The following is a 25,114-nucleotide window of genomic DNA, read 5'->3' as shown; positions in this document are numbered from 1 at the left end:
TAATTTTTCAGGTTTTTCTGTCTAACACTGTGTGGTTACCTGCTAATTTTGCCATTCAGACTGGAAGAAGATCCATTTCCAGTGCCCTTTCCTCTCCAGCTGATCAAGGAGTGAAAAAATGCACAGCCATACTTAGTCATTCAGCAGTGCAAAGTTGCAGACTGAAGTTCTAATTATTCTTTGCTGTTCCGCAAAGTAGATGGCTGTCTACAGCTATCAGAGTCCACATTTCGTGTGCTGGTTTTTGAGCTGCTTCCTTCGTGACTCTCAGTGCAACATAACTACATCAGAGGTCATGTGATTGCTTCAAGTCGCACCAAATACTGGTGACCAGAACTGAATGCAGTAATCTAGTTGGGTCCTGCTTTGTACTCAGTCTCTTTCTTTTATGGAGCCCAAAATCGCATAAACCCTCTGTCAAAACATCCTGCCTCCTTCAAAGCGTGATGCCCATGTGTTCCCAGGACCCCCTTTTCCAGAATAATTTTAAGTGGTGCACAACCTGCCAGACTTACCTTCATGCTATGTGTTGTAATGTGTATCTCTACGTATTCAGTATCTCAATATAATTCAGTCCACAGGCGTAATAAATCAGTCTTCAAAGCGTGTTCTAGATTTTCTCAAATTTATACTCTACTGTGCTAGTTTGTTCATTGTATTTATTTTATTGATTGCTGCTTGATAGTGCTTGAACACAATCATTGTGTTTTCCAAAGTTCTTAAATTTTTTATGAAAAATATATTTTTGTTTGAATATGATACTCAGAAATCTTGATTTCTCCTCTACCCAATAAATATAATTTGGTAATATACTTTTTTCAATAAGCATGATTAGTCACAAAGGTTAAATCTCTGGCTTTCTTAAAGAAGAATCTCGCCTGTTCTCAAAGCTCAAATTTCAGCCAAAGGAATTTTGTACAGCTGCCAAATTTCTCACAGACTGGAAATAAACTGCTTATGATTGTATAAAAACATTTAACTTTTGGAATTCAACTTCTAGATTGCAGGGAAATTAAACAATGTAAAATGATCTGTGAAGTCTGATTAACTGAGGAACTTTGTCATAATTTTTACTAACAGCTCATCATTTGAGCTATCTGCATATCAACTTTGAGGTAAATGGCATTTTTGTTAAAACATGCAAATATTGTGTTAGTATTCAGGCTAACAAATAATCAGTTATATTCTGTGAATAATATATTTACAATTTTTGCTGATTTTACTTTTTTAATTTGATAATCACGAAGTTACCACATAGCCTGTGATTAGCATGCAAGTCCACAGCACACAAAACATGAAGCAGAGAAACCAATGATGTCATGTATTTTGATTTGACCTTGGCAATGTGTCAAATGAAGAATGGCCTCTGTAACCCATGTGTTGAGTGTCTTCAGCACTACTGGAGAAATAGTTAGATTTGGTATCTGTGTCATTAAAATCATCTTCAACAAAGTGGCCTGAGGCTTTGCTGTCTTAGAATCTGTGTTCTCTAAATTTCAGTTGTGACTACACCTTGTTCTTCTGTAACAAAGATTATCAAAACTGAGTATTAAGATGGAGAGGAGTTCTCAGCAATAGGCGAAAGTTTGGGAGTAGAGATGGTTGTTCCAAGTCCTTGGTTTTCTTATTGTGTTTTTTTGGTCTGTCCTAACAACGCCGTATCTTGCACTTCAGGAGAGTGCAAGGTGAATTTTGTATCTGAACCTTCTCAGTTATAACTCATATTTCTACTGTGCCAGCAATTCTGAACCTTGTGTTAGTTAGTGATCATGTCCCAGCATTATAATTATTTGATATAGAGTAGCTGAAATTTAATAATGTATCTATAATGAATCAGTGCTGCAGTGAGTCAAAGAAAGCCAGCAAAAATAAGTAGATGACCAGAAGATTATTTTAATGTAAAATCTTCATTCTGCTTTCAGTAGTCTCATTGCCACCTCACAACAAGCCCATCTCTAGTCACTACTCATTCACTTATTGTGAATGTTTACTAAAGTTTTGTTGGTGAAAGTATGTAAATTGACCTGCGTATACATTTGAGTTATTTTGAAAAGCATGATGCTCTCAAAGTCTGTAAATCTTCAGATTATATTGATGCAACTGCTGGCTGGTCTGCACAGATGCTAGACCTTGAAGACTGATTAATTGTTGTGTCTTTATGAATTGTTTAAATTTGTGTGCAGAAGAATCAGTCAAGTCAATTTGGTTTTCCTTACATTAAATAGAAGCACAGTATCACTGAATTTAGTCTTCACATACCTATCTTATGTCAAGAATCACCTTGAACATCATTAATGAAATGGGTGCAGCAGTGGTATCAATTAAATATGAACCACAACAGGATTAATATTTAAAAGCTTATGTTGCAAGATCCTGATTTTTATTTTGCTTGGCAGTCCTAAACTAGTTCATATCCTTTTACTTTGTCAGGTTAGATCCTACCTGCAGTATTTAAACTAGTTTCTTTTAAGTACATTTATTGTTCCTTCGTTTCCCTTTTACAGCTAAGGAAAAATCATGTTACCCCAAAAATGTAATACAGGTGAAATTTAGCATTGATAGAGTATCCATTTACAAGCTAAGTAAGTTGTACTGTGCTAAAGCTGTTGTTTGGAAAGATTGACGTAGTTCATTCATCCTGTGTAATAGATTTGTCTTAAAGCATGTGGCAGATTTTCTCAAATGAATAGTTAGCATTTTACAGCAGTCTGTAAAAAGAACAAAGCAAGCCTATAAAAATTCTTCTGCAACTGAAGCCTTTTTTTCCCTTGAAAGAACTTATTAAGCATGTCAGGTTTTATTTAATGTTCTATTCTTTAGATGGTGTGCAGACACATTTTGAAATGAAGGTGTGATTTCTGTCCCTTGTCTTAAGCAGAAATATTTCCTATGTTCATTCTGATGTTTTGTAAAGAGATTCCCAGTGTTTGGAGAATTGCAGACATATAGTGACATGATTTTCAATAGGCAGCTAGCCCTCTTCTCATGGGCAATTTTATTTTGCGGGAAATGAGATTCAGAGGTAGACACAGTTTAAACGCGAATGGCTAATTAAAATTTTAGATAAAGTCAAATGAAAGTTGCATCCAGTTTACTATGTTCAGATTGTCTCTTATTTCAGATGGAGATTTGAGGTGGTGCATTAAAGCACTCTGAGAATGGATGCCACTAATCACCTCTTACTGAATTTGTAGGGGAAAATTGATAGCAGGGAATATTAAAATAAGGAAACAACAATTATTAAAGCTTTTTGAAAGGCTCATAATGTCCAGTCCATTGAAAAACCCCTATGACTCAGGTGAAATAAAGAGGAAAGAACAGAAAAGTAACTAGCAAAAACAAAGGGAATGCAAGTAGCATACTGGAAAGTAACATGAAAATGATCTCAATCTAGTTAAACCTGATACAGAGATGAAACAACATGAGATGAATGCAGTGAGCCACTGTGCCATTCTAATGATACCGTTACAATTGTCAGTGTTCTGACATCAGGGTGCACTGCTTGCTGATCACCCTGATGTTCTTTTCAAACCTTGCTACAAAATGTTTGATGTATAACACCACACTTCTTCTCGCAGTCATGTTTTAATAGCACTGTCTTAGCTTCTTTTGTGAAGAAGAACCACTGCAACTATTGTCTGCCAAAACCAAGTTTGTCTGTGTCACTTCTTTCACGATCTGCTCTGTCTGACATCCCTCCTTAGGGTGTCTTTCTTTTGTTCCAAGCATCTCAGACATGTGAAACTTATTGATACTAGAATTGGTGCAAAGAGTAAAAGAAAATTTGAACAATGTGGACAAAATCTACTGAGAATCTTAGTGCTAAAAAACAGAAATAATTAAAGCAGTCAGAAAACAATAATAGTTTCAGATTAAATGTATTTACTAGTGTCCTTTTAAGTCAGTTGTTTGCTTGGGGTGGGTGCTTCCTACATAGCCGACACCCAAATGGAGAAATAACTCCTCCATGCAAAGTGAGCAGTTCTATCAGAACTCCTAACCATTTGTTTGCTGCCACACTTAATTTCTAACACTAAAATGGGCAGGGAAAGTTCAAGTTCAAATGTATTATGGGCTCAGCATTTTGAAGTTGAAGTGGATATCGCTTGCATTTCTAATTGTTTTTCTCAATTTAAAAATGCTGTTGGAATACGATCTATAAATTAATTTTATTATTTCTTCCCCCCCCCTCTTCAGGGACATTCCAGTTATATTACACACCTGGACTGGTCACCAGATACAAATTTCATAATGTCTAACTCAGGGGACTATGAAATCCTATATTGTAAGTATTCTGATATTTCTTCCCAAAAGTGAAAATAATGTTTTTCAGTTATCTTATGATGTTCGTAGGTATTGTTTTTGTTCTTTGGAATAATATATTTTCTTTCAGCCTGTGATCCAACTAAACAAAATTTGGCATGTTAATGATGACAGTCTTTCTACCTCAGAATTTATAAATTGTTACTTGAGTACTTAGCCCTATTTAGTAACCCAGGCACAGAACCAATTCATTGTAAATTACCACTGAGCTATTACTGCCAAATTGTAGTAAGGTTGCTACAACTTCTGATTCTGTGGGGAATCCTAAATTTCTCAGACTGTGTGTGTACAGTCTGTACTAAACTCTGCCAACGTAGTGGCAGCTAACATATTTCAGTGGCACACGTTTTGTTTACGTTGTTACCCATCCCAAACTCCCAAGTTTCAAATGGTTGCAAATATATTTGAAAGTATTTCTAACATTTCACAAATATCACTTGTCTCCATTTACAAATATTTTAAACACAAGCAGACCAGCATTTTGTAATCACAAGTTTAAAATTAATCTGAAATGGTATGCAGTAACAGTCTACAGATTGCACAACTTTGCCTGAATGTTTGCCCCTCAGCCTCCTGAAACTGTGACAATAATTACTGCTTACAGTTATGTTGCTCCATTTTATGCAACTATAATATCCTAAAGTTTATTATGAACAGTGGCAAACATCAATCAGGAACTGGAAGTAAAGTTAAGGGATTGATTTTAAATGTATATAGTTTCAGGAAAGAATGCCATTTGGTTCATTCAGCCAATGATCTGAATCACATTTACCAAGCCTGTTCCCATATCCCTTCATTTACCTATCCAAAGTAATTTTGAGTCTTGACATAGTATCTGGCTCCACCACTAACCCTGGAAGTGAATTATTCATCCTTTCAATTCTTTGCAACTGATTCTACTTTTTTTCCTCTGCTCTAAATTGTGTATATTTAATTTTATCTAAATGGCTGTTAGGTTAGACCTCTCAACAACTGAAAACAATCTGCTTCTGTCTACCTGTGACCGTTTTTTTTAATCATTTAAAGTGCTTACAGAGTCGTACAGCATGGCAACAGACCCTTTGGTCCAACTAACTCATACCATGTTCCCAAACTAAACTGGTCCCACCTGTCTACATTTGGCTCATATCCCTCCAAACCTTTCCTATTCATGTACTATTCCAAATATCTTTTGAACATTGTAACTGTACGTGCATCCACCACTTCCTCTGGCAGTTCATTCCACACACTGACCACTATGTTTTTTAAAATAAAAATTTGCCCCTTGTGTCATATTTAAATCTTTCTCCTTAAAAATATGCTCCCTAGTTTTGAAGTCCTCCACCTTAGGAACTTTATCTACACACCTCATGATTTTTATAAACCACTGTAAGGTCACCCTTCCATCTCCTATGCTCCAGAAAAAAAAAGTCCCGGCCTATCCAGCCTCTTCTTATAACTCAAGCTCTCCATTCCCGACAACATCCTGGTAAACCTCTTCTGAATCTCCTCCACTTAATATCCTTCCTGTAACAGGGTGATTAGAACTGTACAAGCTACTCCAGAAGTGTCCTCACCAACGTCCTGCACAATCGCAACATGATGTCCCAACTCCTATACTAAAAAGGTCTTGGCAATGAAGGCAAGCATACTAAATGTTGCCATAACTACCCTGACTACTTGTGATGCAAATTTCAAAGAACTATGTACCTGAACTCCAAGGTCTCTGCTCTACAGCATTACCTTGGGGTCAAGATTAGAGTGGTGCTGGAAAAGTACCTCAGGCCAGGCAACATCCAAGGAGCAATACAATCGATGTTTCAGGCAGGACCCCTTCATCAGGGATGAGGCTGGGACCCTCCGGGGTGGAGAGATAAATGGGAGGGGGATGGGGCTGGGGAGAAGGTAGCCTAGAGTGCAATAGGTGGATGGGGAAAAGGGTGATAGGTGGCCCTACTTTTAATTGTATAAGTCCTGCCAATGTTTGTTTTAACAAAATGCCGTACTTCTCACTTATATAAATGAAACTCCAATCTGCCACTCCTCAGCCTATAGATCCAGTTGATCAAGATCTCTTTGTAGTCTTGGATAGCCTTCTTCACTGTCCACTATATCACCAATTTGGTTGTCATCCACAAGCTTGCTAACCATGCATCCTATATTCTCATCCAAAATCTTTTATACAAATGGCAAACATAAGTGGATCCAGTAACAATCCCTGTGGAACAACATTGGTCACAGGCCTCCAGTCTGAAAAACAATGCTCCATCACTGTCCTCAGTCTCCTACCATAAAGTCAATTTTGTATCCAATTGGCGAGTTCACCCTTATGTCATAGCAACTTGAAGACCGCGGTTTTTTTTCCATTAGCTAATGGTATGTGTCACAAGTTCATCATTTTGAGCAATAATTGTAGGTGCGATGTGAGGAACTTTATTTTTAATGTACTGATTAGTGAATACCTAGAACTTGCTGTCTGTTATGCTGATTGAAGTGATGGCAAAGAATGATTTGAAAAGGATAGTTAATGGACATTTGAAGGAAATCGATTTACAGCTGTACAAGCAAAGAGGAAAGGGATGAGACTGACCATATTGCTGCACAGAGGACCAATTGGATTTGATGAACTAAATGGCTTCTTTCAGTGTTGTAATGACTATGTTCGGTGCTTAACACCATACTACAAGAGGAATGTTCAGGTTTCAGTCATAGGATTATAGTCATTACAACACTGAAAGAAGCCATTTGATATTGTCAGAGCCCACTACTCCCAGGGCTGTCACAGAAGTTATAGATTTAATCAAAGTACTCAAAGTTCCGAATTTGCTTGTCAGTTTAACAAAACACACTGAACACGAAACTATTATTTATTACAAATAAATCAACTCTAACTGCAGACAAACAAAAATGAGTTATCAACATCACTGTACTAATTATCATTTGACTATTTAGTTCCCTTCTTAACCCTCTGCACAAACAAGGCACAGAAGAACAAACAAACCTAAACATTATCGGTGGAGGAAAGCATACTGAGGAGAAATGGTTCAATAGTGTCAATCCCCAGGATTCAATGAGGGTTTCCCCAAAACCTTCTGTTCTCCAATCATCTTATTCCCAGATTCTTTCACTGTTTGTAGGAAACACAGATGATTGGCACACTAATTTTGAAGTGTTTTAGTCACTAGTTAAGAGCAACAGCTTATAGAAACTAGTGGTAAAGGATATCTAGTTGTCATGCAGGCTTTGGTTATGTCATGGCGAGAAAGAGCGATCTATTCTTTCCAGGAGACTTCTCTTCCTGTATTGTGTACACAAACTGGCTCCTGGACAGGTGAACAATCACAGTTGTCATTGCATTGCTGACATCAGCATTCGCAGCTTGTCTCAATTGGATTGTGTAATAGTAGTGTGTCACTGGGCAAAGCTTACTCTGAATGTGCACGCATAGAACTGTACAGCGCAGGAACAGGCCTATCTGCCACAGTGTTGTTCCGGACATGATGCCCCCTCCCCAAAAAAAAGTGTGCCCCTTTGTATTAGACATTCTGGGGAAAAAGATTCTGATTATCAACTCTATCAATGCACCTCATTTTATAAACTTCTATCAAGTCTCCCCTCAGCCTCCGCTGCTCCAGAGAAAACAATCCACGTTTTTCTTGCCTCTCATTATCCTCATTCCCTCTAATCCAGACAATATCATGGTAAACCTCTTCGGCACCCTCTCCAAAGCCTCCACAGCCAATAGACAATAGGTGCAGGAGTAGGCCATTCTGCCCTTCGAGCCTGCACCACCATTCAAAATGATCATGGCTGATCATCCTTAATCAGTATCCTATTCCTGCCTTCTCTCCATAACCCTTGATTCCACTATCCTTGAGAGCTCTATCCAACTCTTTCTTAAATGAATCCAGAGACTGGGCCTCCACTGCCCTCTGGGGCAGAGCATTCCACACAGCCACCACTCTCTGGGTGAAGACGTTTCTCCTCATCTCTGTCCTAAATGGTCTATCCCGTATTTTTAAGCTGTGTCCTCTGGTTCGGCACTCACCCATCAGCAGAAACATGTTTCCTGCCTCCTGAGTGTCCAATCCTTTAATAATCTTATATGTCTCAATTAGATCCCCTCTCAGTGTTCTAAACTCAAGGGTATACAAGCCCAGTCGCTCCAGTCTTTCAGCGTAAGGTAGTCCCCGCCATTCCAGGAATTGACCTCGTGAACCTACACTGCACTCCCTCAATAGCCAGAATGTCTTTCCTCAAATTAGGAGACCAGAACTGCACACCGTACTCCAGGTGTGGTCTCACCATGGCTCTGGACAGTTGCAGAAGAACCTCTTTGCTTCTATACTCAATCCTCTTGTTATGAAGGCCAGCATGCTAATGGCCTTCTTCACTACCTGCTGTACCTGCATGCTTACCTTCATTGACTGGTGTACATGAACACCCAGATCTCTCTGTACTGCCCCTTTACCTAAATTGATTCCATTTAGGTAGTAATCTGCCTTCCTGTTCTCCACATTAAACTGCATCTGCCATGCATCTGACCACTCGCCTAACCTGTCTGGGTCACCCTGTAATCTCCTAACATCCTCCTCGCATTTCACCCTGCCACCCAGCTTAGTATCATCAGCAAATTTGCTAATGTTATTACTAATACCGTCTTCTATATCATTAACATATATTATAGAAAGCTGCAGTCCCAGCACTGATCCCTGCGGTACCCCACTGGTCACTGCCTGCCATTCCGAAACGGAGCCGTTTATCACTACTTTGTTTCCTATCAGCCAACCAACTTTCAATCCAAGTTAGTACTTTGCCCCCAGTACCATGCGCCCTAATTTTGCTCACTAACCTCCCATGTGGGACTTTATCAAAAGCTTTCTGAAAGTCCAGGTACACTACATCTACTGGATCTCCCTCGTCCATCTTCAGAGTTACATTCTCAAAAAATTCCAGAAGATTAGTCAAGCATGATTTCCCTTTCATAAATCCATGCTGACTCTGACCTATCCTGTTATTACTATCCAGATGTGTCGTGATTTCATCCTTTATAATAGACTCCAGCATCTTTCCCACCACTGAGGTTAGACTAACTGGTCTATAATTTCCTGCTTTCTCTCTCCCACCTTTTCTTAAAAAGTGGTACAACATTAGCCACCCTCCAATCCGCAGGAACTGATCCCGAGTCTATCGTACTCTGGAAAATCACCAACACATCCACTATTTCTCGAGCCACCTCCTTCAGTACCCTGGGATGTAGACCATCAGTCCCTGGGGACTTATCAACCTTCAGACCTAACAATCTCTCCAACACCAATTCCTGGCAAATATAAATTCCCTTAAGTTCAGGTCCTTCAGCCACTGTTACCTCAGGGAGATTGCTTGTGTCTTCCCCAGTGAACACAGATCTGAAGTACCAATTCAATTCTTCTGCCATTTCTTTGTTCCCTGTAATATATTCCCCTGTTCCTGTCTTCAAGGGCCCAATTTTAGTCTTAACCATTCTTTTGCCTTTCACATACCTAAAAAAGCTTTTACTAGTCTCCTTTATATTTTTGGCCAGTTTACCTTCGTACCTCATTTTTTCTCTGCGTATTTCCTTCTTAGTAATCCTCTGTTGTTCTTTAAAAGCTTCCCAGTCCTCTGCTTTCCCACTTAGCTTTGAAATGTTATAATTTTTCTCTTTTAACTTTATATTTTTCTTAACTTCCCTCGTCAGCCACGGTATCCCATGCCGCCTCCTAGGATCCTTGTTCCTTTTTGGAATGAACCGATCCTGCATCTTCTGCATTGTACACAAAAATATCTGCCATTGTTCCTCCACTATCATCCCTGCTAAGGTATTGCACCATTGAACTTTGGCCAGCTCCTCTCTCATAGCTCCATAGTTCCTTTTATTCAACAGAAATATTGTCACTTCCCTTTATTCAACAGAAATATTGTCACTTGTAATGTGGCAACCCCCCAAATTGAATGTAACATGCCTAACCAAACCCTTGTGAAGCTGTGACATGACATCCTGACTCTTGTACTCAATTCCCTGACCAATGAAGGCAAGCATCTTCATTGGCCACGCAAGTAGATAGGGTGGTACCTTGAGAGCTAGAGACTTGAACCCCAAGATCCCTTTGTACGATCAGTTCTGCTATAATGCAGTAGTTCAGTTCTCGTGCAATCCCATGTTGTAAGAAAACTGTGTAATATCAGTAGCATTTAAATTCTTGAGGCCAGAATTGCGTTATAAACCATGTTTTAAAAGTTCATGCTTTAGAAACATTGTCCCCAATTCATCAGTCGCGTTATATCAACGTTGTGCAAACAAAACACTCGATATAGCAGAATGACCTGTATGCCAACACTATTCAGGATCCTACCATTAACTGTATACTTTTCCTTAACATTTGATCTCCCAAAGTGCAGCACCTCACACTCACTTGGATTAAGCACCATCTGCCAGTTCTCTGCCCATATATGTAACATCTCCTGCTGTATCCTTTGACAACCTTGTATGCTATCCACACTCCACCGATCTTTGTAACATCTGCAAACTTACTAATCCACCCATCTACATTTTCGTCCAAGTCATTTGTATATATAACAAGCAGCAGAGATCCCAATACAGATCAATGTGGAAAACCCTGGTCATGAACCTCTAACGAGAAAAACACTCTTCCACCACTACCATCTGCCTTCTATGGACAAGCCAATTCTGAATCCATGTGGCCAAATCACCATGGATCCAATGCATCTTATCTTCTGAATGAATCTACCATGAGGCACTTTGTCAAAAGCCTTATTAAAATCCATGTGGACACCATCCACTGGTTTCCTCTCATTAATCATCTTTTGTCTCCTCCTCAAAAAAAAATGCAACTAAGTCTGTAAGATATGACCTGTCCTGCACAAAGCCATGCTAACTTCCTAATTAGGTTATGCTTTTCCAAATGAACATAAATCCTATCCAAGAATTCTCTCCAGTAGCTTCCAAACCACCAATATGAGACTCACTGGTCTATAGTTTCCTAGATTATCCCTACTTCCCTTCTTGAACAGAGGAACTGCATTAGCTACTTGCCAATCCGACAGGACTTCTCGAGAAGCTAGCAAAGAAACAAAGATCTTGGTCAAGACCCCAGCAATCTTGCCTCCTTCAATAATCTGGGGTAGAGATATCTGGGGACTTATCCACATTCATGTTCTTCAAGAGACCCAGCACCACTTGCTTCTTGATGTCAAAATGTTCTAACGTCTTAGCATGCTTAACACAAATCTCACTATCCTCTATATCCTTCTGGGTGAATACCAACATAAAGTATTCATTTAGAATCTTGGCCACATAGTCTGCCATGGCATCTTAAGTATTGTTTCCCCCCCCCCCGCATTGCATCACTGCTTGAACAAAGCAACTAAGGAAATTAACTCGTGTAATCCATTATTAAAAGTGCAGGAGATCCTTCACACAGTCTTTGCTTTAAAAACTGTTCCTTTCCCATTTTGGTCATCAATCCAAAATCGAGATCATTCAAAAGTTGTGGTCTTTATATTTTGGGCTTATAGAATCTTGATAAGCCTGAGTTGCTTTTATATTAGGCTGATTCTTCCTTAATGTCGTGTTAAGCTGGAAATTACCACCAAACCAACTTTCATTAAGAGATAATTTAAGTAAACTTAGAAATTTGGTCTGAAGATGACGAATCTGAATTAGCATGAGTTTTAGTGACAATGAGAAAAATGTACGGTGTGATCATAGATGATCATTTAGTATTTAGGTCAAACACTCTACTTCTTGGTTGTGAATCTATCATAGTTAGATTTAACTCCGTCTATATGATTGTCCAAGTATATTTTGAATTTATTCTGCTATTTAGAAAAAAGTAGTAAATATGCAGTTTATCAAAAATAAATGGGTGTTTCTGTAATGCCTATATCTGATCTAAATTTTAATTGTTCCTTCTTAATCTTTGCACAATAGCATCCCTTCAGAAGAAAGTTGGACAGCATTTGGCAGTCATTAAGCATAAGAGTGGAAATGGAGAGGGATCTTTGAATTTTACAATGAAGTAAACTTTGGAGAATCATTCCATTGGCATAACCGATGAGATGAAAAATAACATTGATATAAAAAGAGTTAAAGATAAAAATGCAAATTTATTCACTATGTGTTGATGAATAGTTCACTTATTCTTATCCGGTGTTTTAGTTCAGAGATATTCCAAAATGGATGCCGAGGAGTTCACATTTTCTTTCTTAATTCAAAAATGGCTACTATGGGGTGGGTGTATGAATCAAAAATAAAACTCCAAATATAAAAAAAGACTATTGAAAGTTTAATAATATTGCAAGAAAAATATGTTTTGACTAATCTAAAGGCATTATGTTTTTAGGGGATATTCAAAATGGCTGCAAGCTGATCCGAAACCGCTCTGAATGTAGAGATATGGAATGGTATACATATACGTGTGTTCTGGGCTTTCATGTTTTTGGTAGGTAGTTGCATCACTACATACTATTTGGGATTTTACTACATCTGTAATTCATATGCAATTCATACAATAATAATATAAAGTATAATAATTGCTAGTGTGTGTTTTAAGTCTGTTTAAAACACCATATAATGTTGAAGGGAGACATCAAAAATTTCATCTGAAATATGTTATTATGGAAAGTATTTGAGCAGGGGTCTTGGGATCATGGTTTAATATGTAATTCTGATAAATTTCAGCCAGGACACTGGTTTTGCAGTGCAAAATACAGAAAAATGAGCAGAATCTTATTGGTCCTGAGCAACATGAGCTATGGCGAGATTTGTGAAGGTTCAGCTGAGCATCTGGTTGCATCTTTTCTGCATTTGCTGAGTGTCAAGATAAGATTCTCGATAAGCATGGTAAATTGCCAAATAAGGCAGATTCAATCGTGTTAAATGCCTTATTAATGCTGCAACTCACCTCATTTAATATTCAGCTTCATATTTTATCCAGCATTCAAAACAAGCGTGATACCAGGAATTCTTGGCATGGAAGTCAGAGTGGGTGTCTGCTGACGTCTGGTTGCAAACCAACCTCCGTTTTGCTTAGCACCAAACAGCATTTCTGGGGGTGATCCATGATTGACGTTGTGCTAACACCTCATCCACAGATTTTGGCATCTAACAACTCCTCAACCATTATGGCACCTTTAATCCACTTACAGGCTACTTAGGAAGCATAGATTTGCATTGCAGGGTGCACCAGCAACTAGTATTGAAAAGTTGTGACAAGGACACTTTCCATGCCCAGACAAGCATCCGGCTCACTGACTGCACCATGTTGCACCTCAGGGCTATTTGCTTGCTATCCTAGTGCTCACTCACACAGTGCTACTGCACAGCCCCCTAACTGACGTAGAGCGCAGATACAATGCTGCCTTGGCTTTGACTAGGTATGTAGTGGAGCTGAAAATATACGTCCTCTGCTTAGACCTGTGTGGGGAGGGATGCTTCAGGATAGTCCAACAAGGTGTGCCTCATTAGCCTGGCATGCTATGCTGTGCACACTTGGGGCAAACAATGTAACGGTGTGGCAGATGCTGAAGAACTGGGAGAATGGGGACAGTTGTTTTCTGAGGACAAGGATGAGGACATTGGAAGGGAGGATGTTCTCTTTGTGCGTGCTAGAGTTCAGCTGTGTGGGGGACTTACAAGCTAAACAGGAATTGCCTGATAGCCAGTTCCTGTAGATGAGCATCCAATCACCATGGATTATAAAATATTTGATAGTCACGATGCCGGCATTTCATTTGCATTGCTGAGGCAACCTGCCCCCTCTATTTGTTTTGTTTGTGTTCACTTTTTGTTGCTGGCAGTAAATAAAAGTTGATGTTTGAGTTGTCAAAGTGTTTCCCTGTATGTGGTGATGACCTTATGAACAATGGCAAGATACAGGTCAGCATGGGCATTGGGGACAAAGTAGCGATTCTTTCTAATTTTCATACTGGCTGTGTGGGCCTCCTGACTTCTGAGCAACTTCCAATACCAGAAGTCAATGCCACGATTACCAGGCCAACACCAATCACACAGTATGAAGCATGCAGCTTAGAATGAATATTGGTGGCCTGGTTGGTTAAACAGCAACTACGGTGAAAGAATGGAGCTGTATATGTGAGGGAGTGTCAGACATGGCAGCTATGTGTCATGAGCAGAGTGGCATTTTGGCTACTGTGCCATGTGTTGCCAGTGAGGGTCATTTATTGTCAAGGTGCACAGTGGCCTTTCAAAGATGGCGCAAGACAATAAATACTTGCTGTTTAACAGATATCCATGACTGGTGAGTTGTTCCAGGAAATACATGTGTTAAGATGAGGATGGAATCGGACAAAAGAGACGTTATGGAGACAGGTTAGGCAATTAATGAGGTGGGTTTGATAAGATGTGGCAAGAAATCTCACTAGGCCAGTTGTCAAAAATCCCTTACAAAACAGTCTGTGATTTTTCACCTAAAAATCATTAGGTTCAGTGCATTGTACTAATAAAAGAATTGGTAGAGTACTCGTTGGATGCTGCCTGAACTGCTGTGCTCTTCCAGCACCACTAATCCAGTACTGTTCTTTAATCTTTGGTTCGTACTAGAAGGTTTAAAACGTTGTCATGCTTATTTCATTTGTCGTCTTACTTTGGAACATTAAATATGTTTGTATATTTTAGCTAGTGAATAATTCCACAATTAAAAGCTTTGATAAAAATAATTGCAAATAATATCAAATGCTGTTCAACTATTGCCACCTTCTGGCTCAAAATAACATTACCTCCTTTTGGTATTAGTAAATGTTCATCTAAGTCACTCCAATCATGGATATAAATTATTATTTGGTGTCCAAAACGGTCTTATCAAATATGAGTGTGTTAACAAATGTTATTCAGGGAGTATGTGAAAATCAGAAACTCTGCACTGTGTGCCTTATGCAGTTATGATTAATCACCTTCTTCTGAGTTGCTTCACGTAAACTGACAGTATGTTAAACTTATGAATAAATTCCTTCCTCATGTAATTTGTTTTCTTCAAAAAGTGCATTATGTTATTGTAAACTGAAGATTTGCCAAGGAATAATAGGTTAGTGCAATTTGCTGAAGACTTAAAATGTCAGACACATTATACGCGTTTGCCTATTCTGGTGAAACATTTGGGTCCCAATTGATATAGCAATTAACATGCTTTAAATTTATTACAACATTAAGACTCTTTCAAACATTATGTAAGTATGGGTGATACACCATTTTTAGTAAATGTCTCTTAATGTCTTGTGACTTCTGCATCCTGCATAAGTATAACTCAAGCCAGCTTTTGATTAGAGCTTGAATTGTGAAACAATTGCAGTGTTTGTTCGTTTGTGTTAAATGTTTGACAAAATCAGTGTTTTTTGAATTGCTTAGAACAGAATCAGTTTGAATATTACCATCTTTATTTACAAAAGTTACTTTTTGTTTTTATTATAAAATAAATGTAATGCTTTTTTAAAGCCAAAATTTCTCACTGACAAACTGTTTACCTCACATTTTTATTTGTTAATAAATAACTTGCCAATTATTGAAATGATTGAAGACAGTAATATATGATAATCCAAACAGGAAAAATATAACCCTGGATTAGTTTTCAATTCTGTCACTTCACAAGAAAAACCTGTTGATTGAACCTAGTCATACTTAACAGGGAATTTATCTATCTTCTCCTAAAACGTACTGTAAAATTAGAATAATATTGGTTACCAGAATAACTTGTACCAAATCTGCTGTTAATTTTGTTGGCATGAATGTTTTTTGGAGAGAAATACTCAATTACTGTAATGAAATGGAGATCAAATATTATCTTGGTAAATTATTGACTATTTTTGTTTTAAAATGTTTTTAATATTTTTACTTCAGTGCTATTCAGTCAATAATTTGGATTGGAAGTGGAGCAATTGCAGACAGCAAGGAGTTTTGCATGGATATTTGTAAATATTTGTGGGAAAAAGTCAAGTCACCAGGAATGTGGAGTCTTAGAAGAATATCAGAAATAGGCACAATAGTAGACTATGCGCATGCTCTGCTCTTCTATACAATTAAGGCTGAGCTGCTATCTTATATCCACTTTCCCATCTATTCTGCATATTCCTTGACTTGATGGAACATACACAAACTCTCAAGTAAAACTATTCCAAAGTTTTACAACACTCTAAAGTGAAGAAATTTTTCCTTATCTTGGTCCTAAGCAACACTGCACCTCTGTACCACAGATTTCTCAATCAAGGGAAACAACGTGTGTACCTGTCATGCCCCTTCAGAATTTTGTGTTTTGCTGAGATTACCTTTCATTGTATTAAACTTCAGAGTATGAACCCAAGTTACTCAATGTTTTAGCATAGCACAAGCTCTCATTCCTAGAAAGCAAGGTAGCGACCCTACATTACCACCTCCTGAGGCAAGTGTTTCATTTGGCCAAGGAGACCAAAGCTGTATAGAGTTCTCCAAGATGTGCTGTCAATGAAGCACTATACAACTGTAGCAAGAGTTCCTTACTCATTTCCCCAATCCCCTTGCATTGAAGACTGACATGCTGTTGGCCTTATTGTATACTGTGCATCCAAACTAACTTGCTGTGGTCCTTGAATGAGTGTGCCAGAGTCTCTATCTTTCAGTCAATAGACAATAGATGCAGGAGTAGGCCATTCAGCCCTTCGAGCCTGCACCGCCATTCAATATGATCATGGCTGATCATTCCCAATCAGTATCCTGTTCCAGCCTTATCTCCATAACCCTTGACTCCACTATCTTTCAGAGCTCTATCCAATTCTTTCTTAAATGAATCCAGAGACTGGGCCTCCACTGTCCTCTGGGGCAGAGCATTCCACACAGCCACCACTCTCTGGGTGAAGTAGTTTCTCCTCTTCTACGTCATAAATGGTCTACCCCGTATTTTTAAGTTGTGTCCTCTGGTTCGGCACTCCCCCATCAGCGGAAATATGTTTCCTCCTGCCAGAGTGTCCAATGTTTCATGCCTCTTTTTTTTTTAAAACAAACTGCTACCTGCCATTTTGTTGCCCTTTCATTAACATATCTCTTTGCAAACTTCTCATCTGCATTTTCACCTACAATGTCATTGAGTTCAGTACTCTTGGTTTCCATCTATAAGTTGCATAAATCTGAGACCACAACTCTAAACTTTACAGAACACTCGTATTTTCAGCCTGTCAACTTGTAAATAGTCCATTTAACCATACTCCTTACTTTGTCTGTTAACCACTTCTTCATGTTTGTACATTAGCCTAAACTCCATGCACACTGACCCCTTGCATTGCTACTACTGTCAGGGTGATTTTTGTGTAGGGCCAGCAACCGTTTTATGACCAGGATACACCTCAGCTCTTTGTTTGCTGTCTTAGTGTTTACATTTATTTGGATGTTCACTGCATCTCTGATTTGTAAAGTCTTTTTGCACTTTGCCTCATTCAGATCTTAAAGATTCACAGGTACTTCCCTCTTGCACAAACACAAAGCCAGGCAGTTCATCATGGTTGTCACCATTGATCAGGGAAGGGAATGGACATATTACTATATGGCACCATGATACATCAATGTCATGGCTACAGCGTGTGCCATTAACATGGCAAACACACTGCATGTGCTTCAGGCAAATGGCCATGTGTCAAAGCTAAGGGTAATAATCCTCAGTTAAGTCAAGGGGACTATCATCACTTCATTCAGTCAAGGGCAGCATCCGATCTGTCCAGGGGCTTGGACAGTAAGCCACTTGAAGTTGTCATGGTCAGGGATTTCTTATCACTACTATCCAGAGATTGGGCTATGGCCAGTCTCCCAGATCTAGTACAACCAATCTGGAGATTAATAGTAAGTCAGAAGGAGAGCTGCACAGGGAGCAGTCAGGAGTCTGGTTGCTCATAAGTTGAAGCTGTTCTTCTAAGTTGATCAGAGATTGGGTTGTCATCAGTCTAGTGGGACTGCTTATTGAAGGTTACAGTTATAAGGGACCATTCCTTCAGTGTCCCTGGGTCAGAATCTTTTTACTCCTTTTATAATAGCATTGTGTTTCTAACTATCTCAAATCAAGTGCACTTGTTCAGGAAAGCATCTCCCGTCACTTGATAGCTGATCAGACAGATGATGTAAAATAGCAAAGCATTCATAAATGTGAAATGGTATTTGCAGTTGATGGCATCTGTGCCACCTACCCACTCTAGAAGTATTTTCCTTTTTGTTTCCCTTCTACGACGTATACACTGGTTATCCACAGCAGCAAATGACCTAGTGCAAAGCTGAACTTTAAATTTAGCACCAGCAGCACGAATCCCAGAAGGTCCTGACAGTGCCAAGTTCTTCTTGCAAGTGTGGTGCCATAAAGGGGCATGGTATCTACATAATGATGTGAGCAGTGTAAAACTAATTTTAAAAAAAACTTAGAGTGCACAAAGAGAAATCCTGTGTAAAAATTGTTGAAACTTTCACCTGTCTGATATTTCATAAAATTCACCGTGCTTTTGAATTGTAGCATATTGTTTCAGATGAGCAGATTTATAAATTGTAACAGCACAGAAACAAGTTGGATGCACATTTTTATGTTTCAAGCTCGTGTCTAATTTTATTTTTAAATAAGTTATTTAAGGATCCTGCTTTAACAGTGGTTTACAGCAGAAAGTTACAACTACCACCACCCAAGGTTTATTTAATTAGACTGATGATGTTTGCACCGCAATTCAATTTATTACCTTGTAATTGCTCCTCAGGATTCATCTCCTTTTAATTGATATGTTAAAAAGCAATTACAAAACACATGAGGTTTAGACCAGTCATTCTTCAGTTAGCCATAAAGGAAGTCATTAGCAACATGTATTGATTTATTTAAGTCATACTGTTTGAACTAAGTTATTTCACATCACACTAAGGATTGGCTATGACCTATAACCATTGTAATTGTAAACAATATTTAACATTGCATATAAAAGGTATCCAGTTATATTTTTTAAAACTTTTGAATTCAACAATTTCATAAACTCAATTTCAAAAGAACAAATCTTAAAATTGTTGATATGATGTGAAGATTTGTATTGGAAAGTCATAACTGTTCTTTAAAAAAAAATTATGTTTGTAATTTTTTTCTTTTTATTCCTAAACGTGAAAACACAGTATCATATAGTACAGCTACCTTCCAAAGAAAACAGTGAATGAGGTGTTGTGTTTAGCAATTCATTGGTAGTTGCGGAAATACAAAACAAAGTTAAAGCCGACAGAACTTAGCCTTCTATCAGCTTCACCCACCCCTCAATAAGTTTAAATACTGCAATTTCTTTAGTAGAATGCATAACATGGTGATATTATTTAACATAGAATTCTCTACTTATTCTTGAGATGTTGGACTTGTAACATTTTTGTTAATAGAGACAGTGATAATTTCTGCAAGATAACCTTTGGAAAACTAATGCTATTTTGTGACTCAAGAATTCATTGGTTCCAATGTTTGCTTTCTATACATCAGATAGATCAGTACTCAATTTTTAAAAGAACAACTCTCTTTGAGCATGATGCATGTTTTTCATTCCTTGCAGGAGTATGGCCTGAAGGTTCGGATGGAACAGATATTAATGCACTTTGCAGATCTCATAGCAAAAAAGTGGTGGCTGTTGCTGACGATTTCTGCAAAGTTCATATCTTTCAGTACCCTATTTCTAAACCTAAGGTAAATTATGATTTTATTTATTCTGTATTTTTACTAAACTAAAGGCTATGGTGCCCTAGTAAAATCAGACCTTGAATCCAGTAACCAAATTCTAGTCAGTAAATTTAACTCCATATTATTGGTATTTTAACTAAGTACATAATTTTGCTTGTATGTTTTTAAAGAAGATTATAATTCGTTTTCCTTAGTGTTGGATGCATTGTCTGGTTCTTGAGGGTCAGGAACACTAGTGTAAGCCATTTCAAACTTGCAGGTTCCCTGACTCAACATCAATGTTAACTTGAAAAATAATTTTGAAGAATTGAACTTCTGACCATAATAGGTGGGAAGTAGTGCTAGTGCTGAGACTATATTATTTGCAATTTATTATTAACAATTTAGAGTTTTGAATAAAATCACAACTTCTACATTTGCAGGCATCATCTATTTGGAAGGATTAGTTAGCCCAGAAGTGGATTGGAACAAATTATGATAAATTAGTACATTTATGAAAAGGGCATTTAATTAACAAATGAATTTTAGCATAGATAAGTGTGAGATATTTCATTTTGCTCAAAAATTTAGGGGAATTGCATATTACCTTGAAATTAAGAAGCTAAATGGGCCAGAGAAGCAACAGAATCTTGGACAGAGAAAAGTAATTAACTTTATCTTTTAATTGCAAATCAAAAATACCAGAACAAAAGCGTACTGAACATTAGTTTACTTCTATAGGGATAAATTTGAAAAGTTGAGAAGTTGCACTGAGCCTACATTGAATCCTGATTCAGTCACACTTGAGAGTGTTATGTATATTTCTGGACACCATATGGAAGATATTAATAATGGTTGGATGGCTGGTTTGTGATGCAGTGTGACACCCAACAGCATAGGTTCAATTCCTGTACTGATTCAAGCTACTATGTGGGCTTCTCCTCCTTAACCTCCTCCTCTTGCCTGAGGTGTGGCAATCCTAAGGTTAAACCACCAGAGTGGTGTCTCTCTAACAAGAGAGCAGACCTATGGCTCTCTGTGGCTATGACAACTTTACTTTCCATTCTGCAGGTCATAATTGATCTGATTAAGGACTTAACTTGAATATCCTGCCTGTCTTCCACACCTTGATTCTGTCAGAGATTTTAAAAACTGTCCAACTCAACCTTGAATATATTCAAAGACCCAACCTCCACCTGCTGTCTAATGTAGAGAATCTAATCCATCTCTGGAGCCCGTATTTTAAAACTGTACTTCCTTATTCTAGATTCCCCCAAGAGGCCAAACATCCTCTTAGAATCATCAATCATCTTTATTTCAGTCAATTCTTATTCTTATAAAACCTAATGAGTACAAGGTGAAGTTTTCCTCATGAGGCACTCTGTCATCCCAGGAATGAACAAGAATCCACCCTAATTACCATTGTGCTGGCTAATATGTATGGTTATATTACTTTCTTGAAAGCCTCTATATTAGCTGTTAAATTATAGAAAATAAATATTATTTTCCTCTTGTTTATTCTGTTATCTTTACCTGCCTGAGCATTTGTAAATCCAGCTTTCATCCTTCCATTTATGAAATCTTTCTCTTGTGATGTGCTTCCAGGCTCCAAGTCATGTTTACAGTGCACACAGTAGTCATGTGACCAATGTTAGCTTCACCTACAATGATGGTCACTTGATTTCAACGGGTGGAAAAGACACCAGCATCATACAGTGGAGAGTGACCGAGAAGACCCCACTTCCTTCAAATGGAAGCAACCTTGAGCAGAATGCTCCATCTTCTCCAACAGACGGTCCAACAGAAAACTCGCCAGTGTCTTAAAGCATCAAAACAAAATAGGAGATTCTTGGCTTATTTGATGAGGAGTAGTGGCTGGGTATAGTGAATGGGGCTGTTGGATTTGTTTAATTCTGCTCTAATCTTCCATTGCAAGGATGGAATAGGCATCACTTGCAAGTGTCAAGTGACTAATGACTGGCTAAAGTTCTTCTTGGGAAGAAATTGCAACAGTTAAAGTAGATTTTAGTGAAACAATTAAATAAAGTCAGAAGTTACAGACTGTAAATACTGGAAAAAAGACACTTCTGTGGTTGGGATATGCTGAAATGAGTCTGCTTTGTAATATAAAGCATTTTTTCAAATTGAACTTAAATAATTGCATAACAAACAAGGTTAACTGTTAACTTCAGTCAAAATTAACTGTCATTTTATCAGGCCTGTTTGTGGCCAAGAATTGTGAATGAGATTGACTCTCAGAGTCATCTGGTAAACCACGACTGCCATGAGCATGGCACTGCCTTCTTGAATATTAAATATGCAATGTCTTCACATCACTAGTGTCTGGTGGTCACGTAGACATTTTTGTGATCTCTGATTTGAAGTAGGCTTGCTTACTTTTGTCAGATGAATTGAAACTATACCTCGTAAAGTGATCTCAAGTCTACACACATCTTCTGATTGTATATTTTTTAATTTAAAAATAATTTCCTGTAGTAAATGGGTATTAGGAACAGTTACATCATCCAAAATAAAATCAGTCATTAAATAATTCTAGGATTTGGTAAAATATATACTGTCTTTTTTTGGTGTTCTTTCCTCCATTGGGTTAAGTTCGACAAGTTGATACCACATTTGTATTTTATACTGTATCATGGTGCACAGTTGCTATGTATTAAATCTGGTCGTGGTCAGCCGTGGTATAACGTGGTACTTAAAGTACATTATCAGGATATCAGAGTATAGATCGGTTTCGTTTTTTTTCTGGGGAGGGTTTCCTTTTTTTTTTAGACCTGGGAAATTGTTTAAACTGTAGATTCACTTTGTACTTGCTATACAAGAGGGGGAAAACACTCACTGACAATATGCAAGGGGAAGTGTCCAAATGAACTTATTTATACTTTGATTTGCATTGATTAAGTTACATCTTATGTTTGATACGTTGATCCAATGCTTTAGGATTAATGAGAAGTTATGGTTAGTGATTCTAGATTTTGTTAAGTGTGCTTAAGTCTTAAGTGTGAAATCAAGTGTTTACCAGATCGTGCCATTCCAAAGTGGATCAGAACTGTCATTCCCTTTGAATCTGTACTCAGGATTATCTCATTACCAGGCATCCAACAATTATGTTGCTGATCTAGAGAAAGTGCCTACACGGGCTCTAAAAACATGTAGATTGAGCTCTTTTATTGTATAATAGGTGCTATCTGGGGATGCTATTGACATACAAGAGCCTTACAGCTACCAACTAACAGTATAACAGCCATTGAATCGATGCATCGGTCTGCAATAACTTATGGAATTTAAAGTGGGAAATATTTTGCTGTATTAAAAAAAACACAATGATTGTAAGGGAAATATGACTGACCAAGGGTTTTCCAATGTGTTAATGTTAGAACTGTGTTTTCATGCATTCCTGACAAATGCCATAAAAATTGATGGGAAGAAACAAATAAAAATTATCAGTGAAAATTCATCTGATGGTGATTTTTTAATGTTCTGTGGTATAATCATACTTATTTAATTGAATTGTTCCTTAAAAATACACACTGGTTAAACTGTATTTGATGTCCTGATAAGCTAGTAATTGATTTTCCCTCTAACCGTTGCAGCCCCAGTAGTAATAATTGGAAATTTCGAATGTTGAGTTAATATTGATGAAGAAATCCTGGTATATGTCCATGTAAGGATAACGTGTGACTTTGGGTGAACTCCAAGGCAGTGGTATTACTGCTGTAATAGAGATCAAAGAGGAAGAAGATGGTATTGATATGTGTTACTGCAGTGTGCACTATCAATCGTACATGCTGCAGACATGTGATGAGGAGGTTGCTGTTCAGACTAATCACAGTATCATGAACGTTGTGGATGATGCAGAGTTGCACCTTGTATGCTGACTCTGATCGAGAAGTATTTATCCCAGTTCTGAACTGTGGGTGATGGGGACATTGAAAAATCAGGAGTGAATTCACTGCAGCATGTCAGATTCTGACCTATTCTCATAGCCACTACATTGATACAGGTTGTATAGCTAAGAATAGGATAGACATGAATTATGTTCTGGAGGATATATAGTAGAATCATCCAGTTTTGATTGAAGTTGCTTGCACTGTGTTGTCTCTCATTTATTGTTCTAGGTTCTCCAAGTTGACTGAGAGAGAAAAACAGAAACTTTCTCTGAATCATTGGGAAGACAATGTTGCTCTGTCATAACCTGCTTTTAACCTTGTGCTGTAATTTCACCAATTTTGTACCATATTCTAAAACACATCTGCTACTACACTTGGCATGTGATTCTAAAATACCCAATGAGCTGAGGATGTGCTGAGCCAGGAGGCTTCAGATTTTTGCCACACTACACAATGGAAGAGTGTCATTATTGTTCAGCCATTGTACATTTTATGAAAACATGGGTTTTTGATGTTTGGTGAAGTTGAACTTTTTGAGAATGATGATTCCAAAACCTCAAGTGCTTTCTCATTTTAAAACATAACCAACTAAGAAAGAAAAATACATTTGCACAAGATAGGTTACAAAATAAGAAACAGGTAACTGACCTTTTAAGACCCAGTTTACATTAATCTGAAACTGGGTGAAATGTTCCTTAACAAAGACGTTAAAGCACGAGTAGATAAGTTAACCATTTTAACATACAATTATATGTATCCAGAAAAGGAGTAAGCCTTTTGACTCCACAATACTCTTGTGAGCCATTCTTAGAACAAGATCACTTTCCTCATCTTCCTCACTACAATTTCACTTTGCCTCCTCTCCACCCCAGTTCAACCAGCTCACAGACAAATCCAGGTAATTTTCCTAAGGCTGAATCGCAGCTCACCATTGTATACTGATAAGATTTGAGGCCACATTTAAGTGACCCTTCGACTAGAATCAAATTCATGCTGGTTTCTGATGCCTTGCAAATTTCTTGTCCACTATCTCATAATAAATATTGACACACATGCACTTTCTAGAATGAACTACGTAATTGGGTTTGAGAATTCTGACTGATTCTTTTCTTCTCCTTCCAGTCATCCCAACTTGGTGTAATGTTAAGTCTTAAATCTTCTATCAGTTTAACAAAATTTCATCCACAGATATATTACAGAAATATAAATGTAGCAGGAAAGAAAACACCA

The 25,114-nt window shown here is 37.9% G+C and overlaps 1 protein-coding gene across 4 annotated transcripts in view; it reads left to right on the top strand.

Moving 5' to 3' along the window:
* Positions 1–23,451, top strand: part of LOC140482933 (echinoderm microtubule-associated protein-like 4) — a 290,517-nt gene extending 267,066 nt beyond the window's left edge. For all 4 annotated transcript variants that reach the window (XM_072580689.1, XM_072580688.1, XM_072580690.1 and 1 more), the window contains 4 exons: positions 4,198–4,285; positions 12,687–12,785; positions 19,873–20,003; positions 21,582–23,451. In XM_072580689.1, the coding sequence (XP_072436790.1) occupies positions 4,198–4,285; positions 12,687–12,785; positions 19,873–20,003; positions 21,582–21,800 (537 nt within the window). In that variant the 3' untranslated portion in view covers positions 21,801–23,451. The remainder of the gene's footprint in view (positions 1–4,197; positions 4,286–12,686; positions 12,786–19,872; positions 20,004–21,581) is intronic.
* The last annotated feature ends 1,663 nt before the right edge of the window (positions 23,452–25,114 follow it).

Source organism: Chiloscyllium punctatum, chromosome 11 (assembly GCF_047496795.1).
Source record: "Chiloscyllium punctatum isolate Juve2018m chromosome 11, sChiPun1.3, whole genome shotgun sequence".
NCBI classification, from domain to species: Eukaryota; Metazoa; Chordata; class Chondrichthyes; order Orectolobiformes; family Hemiscylliidae; genus Chiloscyllium; species Chiloscyllium punctatum.
The sequence above is the reverse complement of the archived record's forward strand: the minus strand, read 5'-3'. Positions and strand labels throughout refer to the sequence as shown.